General features: G+C 43.3%; 2 protein-coding genes across 2 annotated transcripts in view; one reads left to right on the top strand and one right to left on the bottom strand.

The window, feature by feature from the left end:
* Nucleotides 1–15,746, top strand: part of Nwd2 (NACHT and WD repeat domain containing 2) — a 160,972-nt gene extending 145,226 nt beyond the window's left edge. Inside the window, exons 5-7 of the mRNA XM_052199248.1 lie at nucleotides 1,647–1,791; nucleotides 6,052–6,641; nucleotides 10,421–15,746. Of these exons, the coding sequence (XP_052055208.1) occupies nucleotides 1,647–1,791; nucleotides 6,052–6,641; nucleotides 10,421–14,353 (4,668 nt within the window). The 3' untranslated portion in view covers nucleotides 14,354–15,746. The remainder of the gene's footprint in view (nucleotides 1–1,646; nucleotides 1,792–6,051; nucleotides 6,642–10,420) is intronic.
* Nucleotides 15,747–15,936: 190 nt separating this feature from the next.
* Nucleotides 15,937–16,967, bottom strand: LOC127696751 (glyceraldehyde-3-phosphate dehydrogenase-like). The gene is made up of 2 exons (XM_052199700.1): nucleotides 16,808–16,967; nucleotides 15,937–16,412 (listed from the first exon to the last, which is right to left on the bottom strand). Exons 1-2 carry the CDS (start codon nucleotides 16,965–16,967, stop codon nucleotides 15,937–15,939), a joined length of 636 nt encoding a protein of 211 aa, XP_052055660.1.
* Between the last annotated feature and the right edge of the window lie 1,927 nt (nucleotides 16,968–18,894).

Raw genomic sequence — 18,894 nt, 5'->3', positions numbered from 1 at the left:
TTTTGTGCGTGTGTGTTGTTTATATTATTTGTGCATTCGTCTCATGAATCCTTTTTAAAATATGCTTCCCTTCTTTAAGGACTCTTTATTATACATTTTAGTGCACATTTGATAGTTCTCCCTGAACACTTTCAATGGTTTATGTAATCATAGAGTAAATTGGTTTATGCCTCTCCTGACCAATTTGGCTCCTAAGTATTTCTATAATATGCCTTTTAAAACTTAGTGAAGGAGAAAGGGGGCAGAGTGGTTCTGGTTGATCATCTGAATGTTTAGATGGATTTTCAGAAGACTGATATCCATCTGTCTTTCAAAGACAGCATCCTTGATATAGCTGGTACCCAGGCAGCTTTGACAGGAGAATGATGATAGATTAGCCATGGTCTTTGTTCTTACATGCTTGTCTTTCTGATATCGTCTTCATCCTGATGAGATCATGTCAAAGTCATTGATTTCCTCATATACACACCACCGTTACTTAACATATCTATAGCAATAATGTTCTTTTGAATAGGGCTGTTAGAGTAAACCCAAAGCATCCCAGGGTTGAATATCTAAGAGTAAATGTAAATAGGATAGAAGGTGAAACCACAAAACTGTTTCACACAGTGGCCTGGAGACACTTGCTCCTATGTGACTATTTGTTTGCTTGCTTTGTCTCCATTTATTTCTGGGATCCTCCAGGGAAATGTAAATCATTCTCAAAACGTCCAAAGCTATTTAAGTATAAATCATTCACAATCAGTGTTAAATAAATAAATGAATGAGTAAGACTTTATAAATGTTCCAAGACTATATAAATATTTCCTTCCTGTTAAACAATTTCACCACTTTCTTTCTTAGACAATTACAAAAAAAGAAGTAAAACTCCCAAAGTTATATGATGACACACAAATGCTTCCCCTTTAGCTTTCTTCTTGTTTTTTTTCCAGAGGATACTATAAAGATTATATTGTTATGATATTTAAAGTCAAAATGCAAGAGGGGAAGCTATAGTAAATAATAAAACATTTCTGAGTCCCATTGACTGCTACTATAACAAAGAACACAAATGCCTGGGTGCTTTCTAAGGAAAGAATTTCCTTTAGCTAACAGTTTGGGGCTTTGAAAAACCAAGGTGGGTATCTCCATCCCCTCTGGCCCTAATAAGAACCTTCTTGGCCATATTATGACAGTAGGAACTCATGCAGAAGAAGTCTCATAGTGAGATAAAAAGCCAGAGAGTTTCAAAGGCCGGGGTGATCCTTTTCATCAGAACCTAGTTCATCAAGAACTACCTGGGGCTCAATAAAAATGACATTAGCATCTTCCAAGGATGGCATTTTGGTGACTACCTTCTATTACATCTCATGTCCCAACATTGCCAGAAGAACTGGGAATCAAACTCCTGGCAGATAAATAACCAATAGGAACTATAGCCAAGCCTAGGAAACAAACATGGTCTGGGTCACACTGTCATGTAACCAGGGCAAGTTCATGTAGTATGGAGGCGATTTTTTACTTCAGGATTATTGGAGAAAAGAGGATAAAGTGAGGCACTGGAGAGACCAGCTTTCATAGCATTGGCGTATTCCAATCTTACTCTTAAATACTGATTTATCCTTCATGATTTTGAGACTAACTCCCCACTTTCGCCTTTTTCCTAGACACAGCCTTCTGCCAGCAGTGAGCCCGAGAGGCCGTGGCAAGAAATATCGGATGAAATCAAAACAATATTTAAAGCCGCTGTCAAACTGCTACATGAACAGGGGAAGATGAAGCACAGCCAGGCTAAGAGGTACCTGTTCTCAGGTAATTTCCACAGTCTTCAGAAAATTGAGAAATGGATGAAAACCAGAAGCTTGCACAGCGTCCCTGTGGGGAGTCTTTAAATTTCATCCCATTTGGTACCAAGCAAATTTAAATTGATAAATGCTTCCACATCCCAGAAAGACAAATGTCAGCTCACAGAAAAGTCCTTTTCTTACCGTGAAGGCTTCTCTAGCAAATGTGATTTTAGAAGAAGTTCAGAGATGGCTGGGTTTAATAGCCCTTGAAGACTCTGCCATTGTTTCTCAGCTGAGCCAACCATTCCCTCTTCGTCTCCCATTTGCTATGGGTGGGGACCTATCCCTATACTAGTCAACTCTGAGGCAAGCTCTGGGGAGACAGTAGTGGATAAGGGAGGTCTCTGCTCTGTTTTCAAGGAGGCAAACAAATGATGATCAAAAAATAAATGAGCAAGATTGTTTCAGAAATTAAATAACTTATAACTTGAATAAAACATAATTATAAAGAAAATAGTGACAGAGGAGGGATATTGGGGTTCTTGTATTGATAGGGTGAGCTTAATTGCTGATTTTTTTAATTGACTATGAAAAGAATCAGAGTTAGCAGTACCATGACTCTCTAAGGTGGAGATGACAGGCAGTGGAAGCAACTGGTTAGACTCCCTCAGAGGGAATAGACTGGGTATCACTGATGGGCACAGCTCTCAGCGAAGGAAATAGGGGTTTATTCTGGAGCCAAACACAAATCACTATAGCCTGGGACCACAGGTTCTGATTACTTCAAAGACTATGTAAAACGTGGCAGCAGTTTCCTGAAGCTTTTATAGTTAAAAAAGAAAGCAATAGATCTTGGCATTTTCAAATACCTTGATAGAAACATCAAGTAGGTGGGTTACAGCACAGTAGGGAATTCCCTGCTATAGGCATTGAATGTTGCCTGACAACATTCTTCGACTATAAATCAATGGAACCTCAGGGTAGGTGTGTGTGTGCATTCCAGAAAAGATCTTCCCTGATAGCTGAAAAGATGCTTGGACAAAGACAAGGTAGACAGTAAGTGGCATTTATGGAGCTAAAGGTAATCTAAGATAGTTTGACTCTGGACCTGCAACATGCCAGTTCTCCAAAATCACAGCATCCTAACCCATCAATCAGCCTCTTAGAAAGCTCAACACAGGCAAGGCTTTCTTCTGGGAACTTCATGAACATTTTCTTTAAAATGTGCTGGACTACAACAGGGGCCCATAGGAAAGCTTTGCTCTTCTGTATGTAAAAATCAGCAGGTTTATAATCGAACAGCTCCAGCATTTGAGAACCTCACTGGAAAGCACTCGATCAAGGTCTCTATTCTAGAGAACTGTCACTGGGCTTGGTGGCACACACCTGTAATCCCAGCTCTCAGAAGTCTGGGGAAGGAAGACTGTGAGTTCAAGGCCAGCCTGGACTACTTAGTGTGACTCTGGGAAACATAAAAATGTCTGGGGGTCTGTTCCTAAGTTCCCTTCCCTGAGTGCCTAGGAAACTGAAGGCCACTGAAGCAAGCACAAAGACAGAATGTACAAACAGTGCCCAGTAAGAAAGAGGAAAGTTGAAAAGTTTTGCAAACATATCAGGAATTCTATTATCCAACTTTCTGTTAGGATCACTGAAAATTATTTATTTTGGTTTTGTTTTGGAGCCTCTAGGTCATGGTCAATCAGTTGGTTCCACTGCCTTTGGGCCTGTTGTGAAGCCACACACCATTGCAGTAGTTTATGGCAAAACCATGCCCCTCATAGTGAGGAATAAAAATGAGAGACAGGAAGAGCCCAGGGTCCCAGAAATCCCTTCAAAGACACACTCTTGCAACCTGAGACCTCTGCCTGGACCACACCCACCTCTTAAAAGTTCACCCACATCCCAGTGATGGACTCTTTTACCACACTGCATTCGAGGGGAATCCCAGAGCTAAACTACAGCAGAAATTATGAACACAGGTTCCCCCTCAAATTACAACGGTGTGCATTGCCTCCATGACATAGAGAGTGGACTTTGTGTCACATTGCTCATTAATTCAGGTTCATTTATCCCACTGCAGGCACTCAGGGCACAGCCTGCTTTCCTCCCCCGAGCCACGCCTAGATGGATTTTTTTTTTATACTGTGATTTATCAGCATCCCCTCTTATGGTCAGAAATTCCCTGTTAGCACTCTCTTCCCACAGATTCACCAGTAATACCAGATAATACCAGTTACAGTGATCTTTTTCTCTTAAAGTCCAAGTGACCATGTACATCTCTGGGAATCGGTGATACACTGTCTATGGAGAGCACAGGTAGATCTCTCCCTTTTTCTTCCTGATCATGTTAGCACCCAGTGACTGAATCCAAAGTGCTCACCAACACTTTCCCCAGGGGCTGGAAGACAGATGGGCCAGAAGCTGCTTCCTCTGTAGCCCTAATGTCCAAGCTCCTAACAACGTCTCTCATCTATCTCCTATAAAAGGAAATTAGACATATGTCGTATAAGCTCAGTAGCCTGCTCCCCTAACCATGGTGGCTGGCTCGAGCACTGTGTACCCCAAGCTCATAGCTCACTCTACAGAAACCCCGTGGCCATAACCTTATCTACTTTTGCTAAAGTCAAAACTGATTGCTCTCATTGTGGGAAAGCTATTATCACAAGAATCCCAGAAAAAGCCATAATTTAGGAAAAGGCCCCTAACTTCCAACTTCTATGGTAGTTACAGGCTCACCAGACTCTGTCTCTCTCCACCTTCTTTCTCTCGACCTGCACTGAACACAGGTGGCAGGATGAATAGTGCTTAATAGTTGCCCAAGAAAGCTCGGTTTATAAAAGAAAGAGTGACGATTGTTGGAAGGAAGGGAAAGAGGGAAGGAGGGAGGGAAGGGAGGGAAGAAAGAAGGGAAGAAGAAGGGAGGAGAGGAAGAGGGAGGAAAGGAGGAAGGGAGGAGAGAGAGGAAAGGGGAGATTTTTGTTTGTTTTTCTATTGCTATGATAAATGCCATAATCAAAGGCAATTTGGGGAGCAAAGGATTCCTTTCATCTTCCACACTCTGCTAAGAGCTCATCACAGAGGAAAGTTCAGTCAGGAGCTCAAGGCAGGAACCTGGAATCAGGAGCTGATGCAGAAGCCATGGAGGGGTGCTGCCTACTAAGTAGTTCCCCTGGCTTCCTTGCTCCCGTTCTTTCTTTCTTGAATGTGCATCTCAGTGTCTTGCATTGGGACATATTTGTCTCTGTGAGGGTGTCGGATCCCCTAGAACTAGAGTTATAGACAGTTTTAAGTTGCCATGTAGTTGCTAGGAATTGAACCCAGGTCCTCTGAAAGAGTAGTCAGTGCTTTTAACCGCTAAGCCATCTTTCCAAACTCACCCTCCTTGGCCTGCTTTTATACACCAGCCAGAACCACCTGCCTAAGGGTGTCTCCACCCACAGTGGGCTGGGTCCTAGCACATCAATCATTAAATAGAATGATTTGTCTACAGGCCAGTTGGATGGAGGTATTTTCTCCATTGACTTCCCTCTTGCCATGAGGCTTGTGTCTAGCTGATAAAAAGTCTAACCAGGATGGGAAGGAGGGAGGGAAGGAGAGAGGGAAGGAGGAAGGGAAGGAAGGAGGGATTATGTTGCATACTTACTTCTCTGTACCTCTATGTACTTTATATAAGACATACATGGTTTAGTTCAGAAGAAATGATGTCCTATACTAAGTTATTTTCTATACCTTTTCTGAGCCCATGGAATCAAGCAGATTGTTAAGAATTCAGAGCATAGTTATATTTTATTTTAAGAATATGTGCTTTTTCATTTCTATTTCAGCCCGCTTGTTTAGGCTAAAATACACCTCAAACTAAAGGATGGCCTGGCAAGGGACTGGGACTCTACTAGCTATGTCACCTAGTGGCCTTCATGTTTTCTGGCCCCACGGAGACCCAGATGATTCCACATTTAAAAGTCCTGAAGCTGGCTAGGGAGGGAAATTAAACTTAACATCTTAAAAATCATCACCATGAGCCCAGAATGCATGCCTTATCCAGCTGGTTTTTAGCTTTTCCTTCCCATTGGGAGGGAAATAAAATAATTTATGAAAAAAATCTATTCTTCTAGGTTCTACATGTTTAAGAAAAGACTAATGCTAACTTAAGAAATGACTCCACAGGTTGCATCACTACAAATTATAAGCCAAATAGACTCCTCAAAGTGACTAAGAGGTAATTTTAGGAATCTGGACACATGGTTCCTTTGTTCAAGGTAATAAACCCTGTCTTATCTTCTTCCAGCTATTGAGGATGAGTTTGACTTTGCTCTAGGCAAGCAAACTCCAGCATTCCTGAAGAAGTGTGTATGCTACATCAGGAAGATTGCTAACATCGAACGCTTCGTGAAAATCCCAGAAATGGGAAAATACATGGATATAACCGGAACAGACCCAAGAATCATCCGTGACCCAGAAGCTCAAGAGAAGCTGATAAAACTCAGGGATGAATTCATTCCTACCATCGTCGCATCCTCTAATCTGAGAGTGTACACGTCTGTCACTCACTGTGACATGAAACTGGGCTATTCCCAAGAGATAGAAAACCATTACATAGAAGGACTTGGTAAGCAATTTTATGAGGACATGATTGATATAATTCAGGCAACAGTACAGCAGAACTTTGACACAGAGACTGATACGCTGTATGATGAAATCCTACAGCACTCCTCACTATGTAAGACATACGCCTCCTTCTATGAATACAAATGTGAATCGCTAAACATCTTGCATAAATACATCCTTCCAAGCAAAACCGGGCATATCAATCCGCTCGTTGTGTATGGGGGACCATGCACTGGGAAGACTCTACTGCTAGCTGAAGTAGCAAAAAAGGTAAAAATAAATAAATAAAAATAAAAGATAAATTTACACTTTCCCTTCTGTTCGTAGAAATATCTCCCCACTTGGGGAAAATAATAACTTGATCAAATTCAATTTTCTGTGCTTGCTATCTGAATTATAACTAGACTTTCTGGAATGGCTGCTTCTGTGTTTCTTTTCTGCCAGTGTAACAGATGCTGTAAGAACAGGATGCATGGGACATGACTATAAAACTACTTTTTATTGTGACTACCACCTCATTAGGATAAAAGGGAGACGCAATTCTTGAAAATCCCTCTCATCCCTGTCATGCAAAACCTCGTCTTCCAGTTTCTCTAGTCATTAATTCGTCTCAATCCAACAATAAGCATATTCTGTCTACAGTGATAATTAACCCTTTTGTCTATATTTTTCTCCTTCATCTGAGGCCTACCACAGTCAAGCACCCTATTGTGGGAATGAGAGCATGAATATCTTTATTGACATAGCATTTTTTTCCTCCCACTTTTCCTAAGCCCAACCACATTTATAATCTCTCCTGAGTTGTAGTGTGGAGGGTCTAGGAAGGTGAAGCACCCAGGAAGTTATCACATGACCCACCCTGCTGTGAGTGAGCACCAAACTTTTAGGAAACACTAAAAGCTGTCTCCATCTCTTCTGAGTCCTTCTCATCATTTCCAGAAGTTTCTTCTCCTCTTGCACGTCCAAGCCTGGGCCCACTTAATCGTATCTCACCACAGCTCCCTAAATGCAGGGCATTGTATCTTTTCCTTGCTCACTGTTTTATCACTTCTTAGACATTCATTAGCAAACTTCTATAGTCTTCAGGGTAAGATCATCTCCGTGGGCCAGCAAATTCCTCAGCCAAGACCAGGGACAAGAAAAGCACCAAGCCCTACCTTCTCCCTCTTCTTGAAGCTTCACATTGGGTTCATAGACAATACCCAGGTACTCTTTGGCCCTCAGAACCCTAGACCAAAAGATCCAGGCCAAGATAATAGTTCTGCCTGTGACATCAGTGAGCATGACAGTAGATCCTTATTTTGGTCCATGACACCGTGACCTTCTTCTGCTTCTTGGAGCTTCACATTGGGTTCATGGGAAATACCCAGGTATTCTTTGGCCCTCAGAACCCTAAACCAAAAGACCCAGCCTGGGATAACAATTCTGTGACCTCATTTTAAAATATAACATCTATTATCTTGCCAGGATAGCCTAAACTGTACTAAACCAGATCCATTTTAATTTCCTTTACACTTGGCATTAAAGTAGAACAGTTTCTCAAGTCTGATGGTCACTTAGAACTGTTATGTCGTTCTTCTGTACACTGACTAGCAGAGCCTCCTCTAACTCTCTGAATAGTCCTGTAGTCTGTCATGTGTTGCACAATATCAAACTGGTCATCATGAGTACACAAACAGGGTAGGCTACATTGTACTTCTTGTGGGGATTTGGTGCCAGAGCAGATGAGACTCAGGTATAATTCTTAATCTAATTGGCCATGTTTTAGTTCATTATGTCCAGCTGCTTTCCATGCTTGTGTTAGAAGATGCAACCACTTCTTTAGTTAAGCACAAGATAAAGTAGAGACCTGACCTTAGGCATCATGTCCTATCAGAATAAATTTAGGGGAAGGTGGCGAGAAAGAGAGAGAATTTAAACTCTGGTTTGACTAGTCCATATCTTCAAACCTCAGGATCATTTCTCGCAAGCACACTGATGACACAGTGAGGGACACAGAAGAAGTTTGATGGGGATTTCCTTCCTGTTTCAAGGAGCAAATATTGTTGAACTGATAGAGCAGAAGAACCATGCAGTGTGTCTTCATGTGTATGCCAGGTCATAGATTGCATGAGACAGGTTTATGTGTCCATACAGAGAAGAATCTCTACTCTGCAGGATGCTAGTCATGCAAGGTTGATCTTACTGATGACTGGGCTCTCTTCTGGCAATCTGGTTCAGTTGTACGTATCTGGATACACATAGTCAGGGTTTTGCTTACCTGTTTATTTTCCCCCTTCTCACCGTTTGTCTCTACTGGAGAATGACTAGCTATGCGTCAGCAACAAGTTTCACTGTCTAGTGTTCTTGTTTCCAGTAGGCATCTCATGCTTGTCTCACGTGCTATAGGGCAATCCCCAAAGAGAACACAGACAGCAACCTCAGCATGTGAGCCATCAACGTCAAGCCAAACAGACTGTGTCTGGGTTCTGATCAGCTATCAGTGAGCCATGGCATTGCTGTCGTCTCTAAAAGCAGCTTCCAACATCAGAACTAAGTAGCGGGAAACTCTTTGTGCTATGCCATTTATCCAACTCATATCCACCCATAGACCTTGAATCTTACTTTTTTCTTACTCTGAACTATCTCAGAGATCCAAGCTTCCTAATTTGTAGAAAAGGTCTACATATAGTAAATAATAGAGTTCATGGGCCATTCTCTTATTTTCTAAAGAGCATTCTTGGTCATAGAACAGCTGAAAGCTTTGTATCTCTAAAATACTCCATGGGGACTCTTTTGCACTTTGATCATTTTCCTTCTCCACTTTGACTCTTCAGTCATAAGAAAAAACAAGTAGTGAATTGTGCGGGTCCATATATGCTTTATTCCCTTAGTTCTACAAGGAAGGGAGGGAAAAGAGAAAGGAGGGGGAGGAAGGGAGGGAGGAAAGGAGGGAAGGAGGGAGGGAGGGAAGGAGGGAGAGAGGGAGGGAGGGAGGGAGGGAGGGAGGGAGGGAGAGAGGGAGAGAGGGAGGGAGGGAGGGAGGGAGGGAGGGAGGGAGGGAGGGAGGGAGAGGAAGGGCATGTAGAATGACATGGCTTCTGCTCCAGTTTTGCTTCTAATGACCATTCCACTTGAAGCAGTTTAGTGATCTAGCTTGAGCTTCAGTTTCCTCTCTTATTACACATCACTGTCAATCCACATGCCCTTCAGAGAGATCATATTAAATGATGGCCACCTGTCTATACAGTGGACTATTGGAAAGCACAGCAATTACCTAACCTCTTACAACCAGAATTATGTGGCTTTTAATGATTTATTTTTATTCTTAATTATGTGTATTGTGCACGGGTATGAGAATTTGAGTGCAAATATCCTTAGAGGCCAAACGGGTACCAGTCTCCTGGAGCTGGAGTCCCAGATGGTTGTGAGCCAGCTGATGTGGGTCCTACAAACTGAGAGTAGTCACTCTTAACTGAGAGTCTCCCTCTCATCTCAAATTATACTGATTTTTATGATGGAAATAATTACCACAACGATGATCCAGTAGAATCACAAAAATACCACTCAGTTATAAAGATTCTCTTCAATATAATGCTGGTGGTGAATATTTTGTTACATTCCAATTCACTAAAAATTAGCCATCTACATATGGAATGATATGCTCTCAATTAATAAGACCATTTATGCAATTTATAAATCATTACTTAAGTTAAAGAAACACTAAGTATATAATGTGTGCTAACAACTACCAAAAGTTAGGGATTTAGATGAAAAAAATTATCAGACTTTGCACTCGGATTTATGGTAATTGAACACTCTGGGTTTTAGAATTGAAACAAATATTTTCTTGTGGTTAAGAAATACTATTGCTGCCTGTGAGCCTGACCTACAGATCTGTGCACGAGTTTTATAGCAGCACTTTGGCCTTCCCAGGTGGCTTGTGCATTTATTGGATCAGGGCTTGTTATCTGCAAGGATAGCATTACTCTGAGCTCTAGAGGGGAACCTCATTGATTATCGCTGCGTAAAGGCACAGCACTGTTCTAAACTCTACTTGTATGTTTTAGGCTTATGGCTGGCTACATGAAGACACAGGGCCAGACTCTGACCCAGTTGTCATTGTGAGATTTCTAGGAACAACAGACATGAGTATTGATCTGAGGACCCTTCTTCTAAGTGTCTGTGAACAACTGGCAGTCAACTACCGGTGTTTGGTTCAAAGCTTTCCTAAGAAGATCCATGACCTTCGTGACTTGTTCATAAACCTGTTGAATGAGTCTTCACTGCAGAGACCCCTGGTGATTATATTTGACGCCCTAGAGCAGCTGTCGGAGACCGACGAGGCTAGGAAGCTCTGGTGGCTGCCTGCTCATCTTCCCCGGTTCGTTCGGATCGTCCTCTCCACACTGCCTAACAAACATGGGATCCTGCAGAAGCTAAGGTGTCTTATCCATGAGGAAGACAACTACATCGAGCTGATTCCCCGGGACAGAAAGATGTGCAGTCAGGTCCTCAAACACCAGCTGCTAAGGGTCAAGAGGAAGGTGACATCAGGCCAGCAGATTTATGTCAACAATGCATTCTCCAAGTGCACACTGCCTATGTTTGTGAACCTAACTTTCAGAGAGGTGAGACACTGGAGATCTCACAAGGACGTCGATGAATCCTCCCTCTGTGTGACCGTCCATGAAAGTATAGAGCAGTTATTCTGGTCCTTGGAGAAGAAGTGTGGACAGAAACTGGTCTCCAGAGCTCTGGGTTACATCACCATGGCCAAAATGGGTTTGAGTGAAATGGAATTAGAGGATGTGTTAGCGCTGGACAACAGCGTTATGAATGAACTCAATGAGAACACCAGACCCAGCAATCCCCTGAGAGTTCCTTACCTGTATATTGCCAGGCTCAAGGAGGGTCTCAATGGGTACTTAATAGAACGACATGTGAAGAACGTCACACTCTTGGTCTGGGCCAATCGACACCTGCATCTCATAGCTCAGAAGCTCTATCTGCAGGAAGACAGCAACCTTCGAGAGATGCACACAATCCTAGCAGATTACTTTCTAGGGGTGTGGTCAGGAGGCAGGAGGAAAGCTCTCTGCCTGGAAGACCCCTACTTGAATGGCTGTCTCGACTTAGAGAACAGAAGTCTGCTTGAGGAAGAGAAACACTTCATGGAACAAGCCTCCTTCGACAGGCAGGCCCCAGACCAGCCCTGGGTTTTCCAGTGTAACCCACTAGAGCCTGACATCTTTTTTGTCAACCACCGGAAAATGTCTGAGCTCTTGTATCATCTGACCAGGTGTGGGAAAACCGACGACCTCCTTTATGGAATCATCATGAACTTCAGCTGGCTTTACACCATGATCAAAATCGGCCAGTTTGACAAAGTGCTGGCCGACATAGACCTGGCTTACAACTACTCACAAGAAAAGGAGCTGAAGTTCCTGGCCGGCACACTCCGCGCCATCAGAAACAAGGTCATCGCCTTCCCAGGCTCTCTTTCAGCAGAGCTTCAGCAAAGGCTGCTGCCTGTTGTGAGTTCCCTGCCCAAACTTAGACACCTTCTTTTAGAATGTGACAAAGATGGACCCAAATACTGCTCCATTGTTCCTCTCCATTCATCCATGGACGTGACATACAGCCCTGAGCGTCTCCCCTTAGCATCCAGTCACCTGCACGTCACAGAGATCCTCCCCACCTGCAACCCCAGCACTGTCCTCACAGCTCTAGAAAATGGTTCCATCAGCACCTGGGATGTAGAAACTCGCCAGCTACTCCGGCAAATCACAACCGCCCAGTCCGTTATCCTAGGCATGAAGCTCACCAGTGATGAGAAGTACCTCGTGGTTGCGACAACGAACAACACCTTGCTGATTTATGACAATGTCAATTCCTGTCTCCTGTCTGAGGTGGAAATCAAAGGCACCAAGCACGGAAGCGGCTCCACCTACATCAATGGATTCACACTCTCTGTCAATCATGCCCTTGCGTGGCTAGAGGCCAGCAAAGATGTCACTGTCATTGATCTGCTCTATGGATGGCCCCTTTATCAGTTCCACTGCTGGTATGAGGTGACATGTGTCCAATGTTCCCTGGATGGGGTGTATGCTTTCTGTGGCCAGTACCTCAACAATACCACCATTTTCCACTTAGGGAGTGGAGAGAAGATATGTACCGTGACTTCAGAATTTTCTGGTGGTTTTGTAAAGTTTCTTCTCATCTTGGACACAGCTCAAGAGATGGTCATGGTAGACAGTGAGGGAAGCCTCTCCGTTTGGAATACGGAGGACATCTCCAGCCCCCAGCTGACTGAAGACTTCGACTGTCGAAAGGAAGACAGCGAAGTGGTGAGCATTGAGCTCTCAGAGGACCAAAGTGCGATTCTGATCTGTAAAGCTCTCAGCATTGAGCTCTTAGACACTGGCATGTGGAAGGTAGCTGAAAAATTCCGAGCCAGGCACAATGAACGCTTTATATCTGCCGTGCTATCCAAAAACGGAGACTGTATCATCGCAACCATGGAAAATACCCCAGCAGTATTCTTCTGGAGGCGGGACACAGGACAGTGCATGGCAAGTTTGCAGGAAATCTCGGGTACCATAGTTAAGTTGGTAAAATCTAGTCACCACAACATGCTACTGTCTCTGTCAACCAGTGGCGTTCTTTCCATCTGGGATATAGACATAATCACAGCTATGTCCAATATCGATAAAACTGGAAAACCCATCCAGAGTCTGGTGTTGCCTGCCAGGGGGGAAATCATTTACTCTCTCGATGGCTCTGATTGTGTTCATAAGTGGAACTTCAGCAGTGGGTTCATTGAAGCGGTATTTAAGCATGAAGGGATAGTCGAACACTGTGTGTTAACATCCACTGGGGACATAATGGTGACGTCAGATGACAAAAGCAGCCAGTATGTCTGGCACACCAGCAGCGGGGAAAACCTCTTCCGAATAAATGGGCAGAGGATATCTCAGCTGCTGATCACCCACAACGACCAGTTTGTGGTCTCTCTTTGTGAAGAAAATGCCTCCAGGGTTTGGAGGCTGGCCACAGGCCACAGGGTCTGCAACATCTTGACCACTTTGCAAAATGCCTTCATTACCTCCGCAAACACCTTCGTGGTGGGAATGACGAAAAGCAAAGTGCTGGCAGTCAGTCTCTGGACCGGAAGTATCACCAAGAAATTCTGCTGTGAAGACGGGATCACCATTGTGAATTTTAAGTTGATCCCCGACTGCCCTGACGTCATCGTGTTTATCACGTCAGCTGAGACCGTGAACCTCTGGAGCCTGACTGATGAAGTGATCTGTCGACGTGTGCAGCTTCCAAGCAACTTCTTGAAAAACCTGGAAGATTTTGAAATTTCTCCCAATGGGAAGCTAGGCATTTTATCCCGGGGAGATGAAAATATCAATGTACTGGATTTACACAGTGGAAAACTACGGGTGGTTCACGCCTCTGGAGTCATCTGGAGGCAGAGGCTCTCTCGAGATGGTCGCTACCTGGTGTATATTTGTTTCCGGAATGGGGAGGAGGAGGAGGAAAACGATGCGATATCTAGCTTAATTGTAATGAGATTGGCTGATGGCAAAAACATCGGTGCTTGCTCCCTTTACAAAACACCAACTTTTCTTGCACTTTCTCAGAGACACCTGCACATCATCGTTGGCTTTGATGATGGAAGTATAGGGATATACACAGTTGTGGATCGCGTAGATGCTGCACTGAAGATCAAAATTGCCACATCGAATAGCAGACAGATTTTCAACAATGCAACGCAGATGTCCAGGCCAAAGTCTAACAGTTACTCTTTTAAAGTGTCTGTGGATTGCTTATGGCGAGAGTCCACTGAGGTCTTTGCAAGAGACAGCCCCATTACCGTGAGTGACTCCTCTGAGTCCAATGAGGCAACACCTTCCAAGAAACATAACTCCTGTTATGACCGAGTGTGTGCTGCCCTAGAATCCAGGAGCCACAGCTACACACCAGATAAATGACACGATGTTTATCCTATTCAACCAAAATACATAATCCGTTGTATGACAGAAGAAAAAAAGCAAAGGGCATCCTCTGCACACAAATGAGGAGTTGCTCATTTCTTAAAAGCAGAAAAGATGCCGGAAATCTCAGTTTACTAATATCCTCATGAAAGGAACAGAACTATGAGGCTCAACTTGGGTACCATCTTTTTGTCCAAATGTATTAGCAAAATAGAGAACTTCCAGAAGTGATGGTGAAAAGAGAGTGAATAAAGCCTTTTAAATTTGCTGTGTAATAAGAATCAGCACAATTCACTACATGATTCAGATGAAAGAAGCTAGAGTTATAGGTAGACCAGCTGGACTAAAATTAGTTCTACAGAAGTCAGTTGAAATCATGATGGCAGAGGACCGTTTGACTCTGAATGGGGGTGTGACAGCAAAATGCAGCCTTAATATCTCTTTATGTTTCTCGATCCTGACAACTGTGTAAACACAAGAGGTCTAATGGTGCAAAATTGTGTAAGAAGGATGTCCAGATGTGTTTCAGTTTCCCAGGACCGCACACAAAACATGTGAGATGGTGAACAGACCAGGACAAGAACTAATTACCACTATCATAGGGCTACAGAACATGGAGAGTCAGTCTTCATTAAAACACATTCACAATGACTGCATGCAAGGGTGTCTGTGCAGTGGGATGTATAATTTTTAAACTGTTTCTTTCGTGGATTGCAAAAGAACCTTGCTTAATAAGAAACCACAATCTTTTCACGCCTTTTCTTGAGATGCGTATTTGTGCTGAGTATAAAGAATTCTGGAAAGGGCATTGCAAGTTTGATCAAAGCATCTGTTCATTTCTTTCATTGTACTATCAAGAGTCCATACTCTTCAGTCAGTTGTTAGGAAACCTAATGTTTTCCAGACCCCTGCAGTATCTTAACAGACACAAGCTTTTTAAACACGCCGTCTCTGAAACACTGGTGACATTGCCTTACTCTCATTGCACCTCTCTCCTGTGTAAAACGCAGATAAATGACCAAATACTCTGAGACAAACTGAATATGCCTGTCTCCGTGCTAAAATATTCCATTTATCTTAAGGGTGTCCAAAGGTTCTTATCCCTGTTTGTAATTACTTTCTTACTCCCACACACCATATGTACACTTCTCTACATGGTCCACTTCCAGACTGAGGACTTTCCCAGTCTTACCGTTTCAAAGCCGAAACTACGGAATGGCATATGTTAAAAAAAAAATGACTTCACCAATTTGAAGGAAAAGATATTTCAGACGGTGAAGGTGATGTTCTTCCACCCGAGTGCTCCACATGGCATGTCCTGGAAGACCTCTCAAGGGGGTCAGTGAGAGTAATTGGTTTGATTTTCTTTCTTTCTTTCTTTTTGTGTGTGTGTGGGGGGGTGTGGGGGTGCAGCAGAACTTTATTGATGGTATTCAAGAGAGTAGGGAGGGTTCACTAGGCCCCTCCTGTTATTATGGGAGTTTGGGATGGAAATTGTGAGGGAGATGCTCAGTGTTGGGGGCCAAGTTGGGAGGGATGGGGACTCCTCAGCAAACGAGGGTCTCTCTCTTGCTCTCTTGCTAGGGTGGGCGGTCCAGGGCTTCTGACTCCTTGGAGGCCATGGAGGCCATGAGGTCCACCACCCTGTTGCTGTAGCCATATTCGTTGTCATAGCAGGAAATGAGCTTTACAAAGTTGTCATTAAAAGCAATGCCAGCCCCAGCATCAAAGGTGGAAGAATGGGAGGTGCTGTTGAAGTCACAGGAGACAACCTGGTCCTCAGTGTAGCCCAGGATGCCCTTTAGTAGGCCTTCTGATGCCTGCTTCACCACCTTCTTGATGTCATCATACTTGGTGGGTTTCTCCAGACAGCATGTCAGATCCACAACAGACACATTGTGGGTAGGAACACAGAAGGCTATGCCAGTGAGCTTCCCATTCAACTCTGGGATGATCTTGCCCACAGTCTTAGCAGCACCAGTGGATGCAGGGATGATGTTCTGGGCAGCCCCATGGTCATCACACACAGCTTCCCAGAGGGGCCATCCACAGTCTTCTGAGTGGCAGTGATGGCATGGACAGTGGTCATGAGCCCTTCCACAATGCCAAAGTTGTCATAGATGACCTTGGCCAGGGCGGGCTAAGCAGTTGGAGGTGCAGGATGCATTGCTGACAATCTTGAGTGACTTGTTGTATCTCTTGTGGTTCACATCTACCACAAACATGGGGGCATTGGCAGAAAGGGCAGAGATGATGACCCTCTTGGCCCCACCCTTTAAGTGGGCCCTGCCCTTCTCCTTGATGGTGAAGACTCCAGTAGACTCCACAACATACTCAGCACCAGCATCACCCATTTGATGTTAGCAGGATCTCGCTCCTGGAAGATGGTGATGGGCTTCCCATTGATGACAAGCTTCCCATTCTCAGCCTTGACTGTGCTGTTGAATTTGCCATGGGTGGAGTCATACTGAACCATGTAGGCCATGTAGTTGAGGTCAACGAAGGAGTCACTGATGGCAACAATCTCCACTTTGCCAGATGTAGAGCAGAAGGCAGCCCTGGCAACCAGGCACCCAATACAGTCAAATCCATTCACACTGACCTTCGCCATTTTGTCTACAGGAGGAGGCTGGCGCTGCACAAACAGATGCAGCCATCTCTAGAACAGGGAGGAACAGAGAGCCTTGATTTTCTTCCAAAGTGGAACCTTCTTAAATTGGAACAAAGAACCAGCTTATTTACCTCCTGGTCCTTCTTGGGACTCAGCATGTACCTGTAGTTTGACCTCTAGCCTCACCAAGTGTATTGCTTTTGTGGACTACAAAATGAAGAAGGTGATAGGTTCTGCTATAGCCTGTAAACCTGGTGGGGATGCCAGGGAATAATATGAGAAAAAAATGCACATTTTGTGCCATTTTGATTGCTGACACGGAAAAAAGAAAATTATCTAAACCTATAGAGAATCCAATTGCATTCCACTGGTGGAAGGATTTAACATGTAAGCCTTCGAAGGTGGTGTTCAGATGTCAACACCCTTCTCCATGGTGAAACACCTTTTTTCAGTGTGTTCCTCCTGGTTTAGCTATCAGTCAGTAGGTGAAAGCCCTTGGAGGGTTAAGATCTATATACACATGACCTGGAGTCCATACTTTTAGCTCTTCAGCCAACACATTCTTATTCCTGTCCTAATCAGTTGAACATCCATGCCATACATTTCTAAGAATTAAATGCCTAGATGGATTACATGTAGTGTGTGAGTGTTCTGTGTAAAAAAAAAAAATAGAGTGTAACAAGTGACTTGAATGATTTTTCTTTCCTAACATGTTTGCAACTGATAGTTCATGTTGAATGTTTTTATGTAAACTTTGTATTGTTGGGATGAATTACCCAATCAGAGATTTATATTTTCATAAATGTTGCATTTAGTTAAAATTTTGTTACAGAGTTGTTACACTAGAAAATTATTTCAGTGTTCAGACAATATACCAGTCTTGTGTATGTATCATTTGTATGAATAAAAAATGAGCTACTTCAACTCAGTGCTACTGATTTTTTTTTTTAACCACTGAAATTGGCCAAATGTAGAAGACCTTACTTACCAGTAATTATTCAAAATGACCTGGTGGTGAAGGGGCCCTAGAACTATTCCGGGAACTTTCTAGACACAATCCATTGCATCTACACAACAGCCTCGGGAGTTTGGTACTGTAATTATTCCACATTTATAGGTGAAAAGCTGGGAAGTAAAGACCATGGACATAATTCCAGTACCTCACCAACATCTTGGTTAGCTTTCTCAGAGCACATCAAAATAAAGAATTCAGGGCCCAGTCGTCAGTTGGTGATAGTAACTTATAAGATCTTTCCTAGTTTGCAGTTGAGAGGTTCAGCTAGTTTTCTAAAGATCACTGAACATTACTAGAGTTTAGTTTTGTATTTTTTTTCCTTCTCTCCAATATACAGAAGTAGCTGATGAATTCAGACAACAAGAATTTACCCAGTCATGCATTCCACCAAGAACACAGAAGTAAATGAAAAGGCTCTTCCTTTCTAGAATTCCAAACTGGTATCAAAATAGGAAGAAAATAAGTTCCCTGTGTACCTGTGCAAGGGCACTACCCTTGTGACTGGAGCAGGAAATGGCCAAAGACTAGTGGCCATTTTCTCACGTATTCACAGGTAAATGAGCAAGGCCTTGGAGAACCTCTCCAGACACACACACACACACACACACACACACACATCTTTGCTCTGAGAACTCCCATATACACCACACACACACACACATACACACACATCTTTGCTCTGAGAACTCTCATATATACCACACACACACACAAACACACACAACAATATCTTTAAACATGGTAGCGTTGGAAAGCTTCGGTGATATCATAAACAACAGTCAGATGAAATTGTGTGTGTGGTTCTCAACAAAACAACTACTTTAAAAAAAAACTTTTAAAATCCAAGATTTAAAAACACTAAAGGCATTATCAAGTTTCTTACTTCATTGTGACTAAGACAAACCTCAAAGT

The sequence above is a fragment of the Apodemus sylvaticus genome, chromosome 11 (genome assembly GCF_947179515.1).
Source record: "Apodemus sylvaticus chromosome 11, mApoSyl1.1, whole genome shotgun sequence".
NCBI classification, from domain to species: Eukaryota; Metazoa; Chordata; class Mammalia; order Rodentia; family Muridae; genus Apodemus; species Apodemus sylvaticus.
Note: the sequence above shows the minus strand (reverse complement) of the source record. Positions and strands in the feature narration are given on the sequence as shown.

Coding starts and splice junctions, on each gene's coding strand:
- LOC127696751 (XM_052199700.1), bottom strand. CDS start 16,967: ATGGCGAAGGTCAGTGTGAATGGATTTGACTGTATTGGGTGCCTGGTT. Junction 16,413..16,807: donor TCAGTATGACTCCACCCATG/GCAAATTCAACA, acceptor ACTGCCACTCAG/AAGACTGTGGATGGCCCCTC.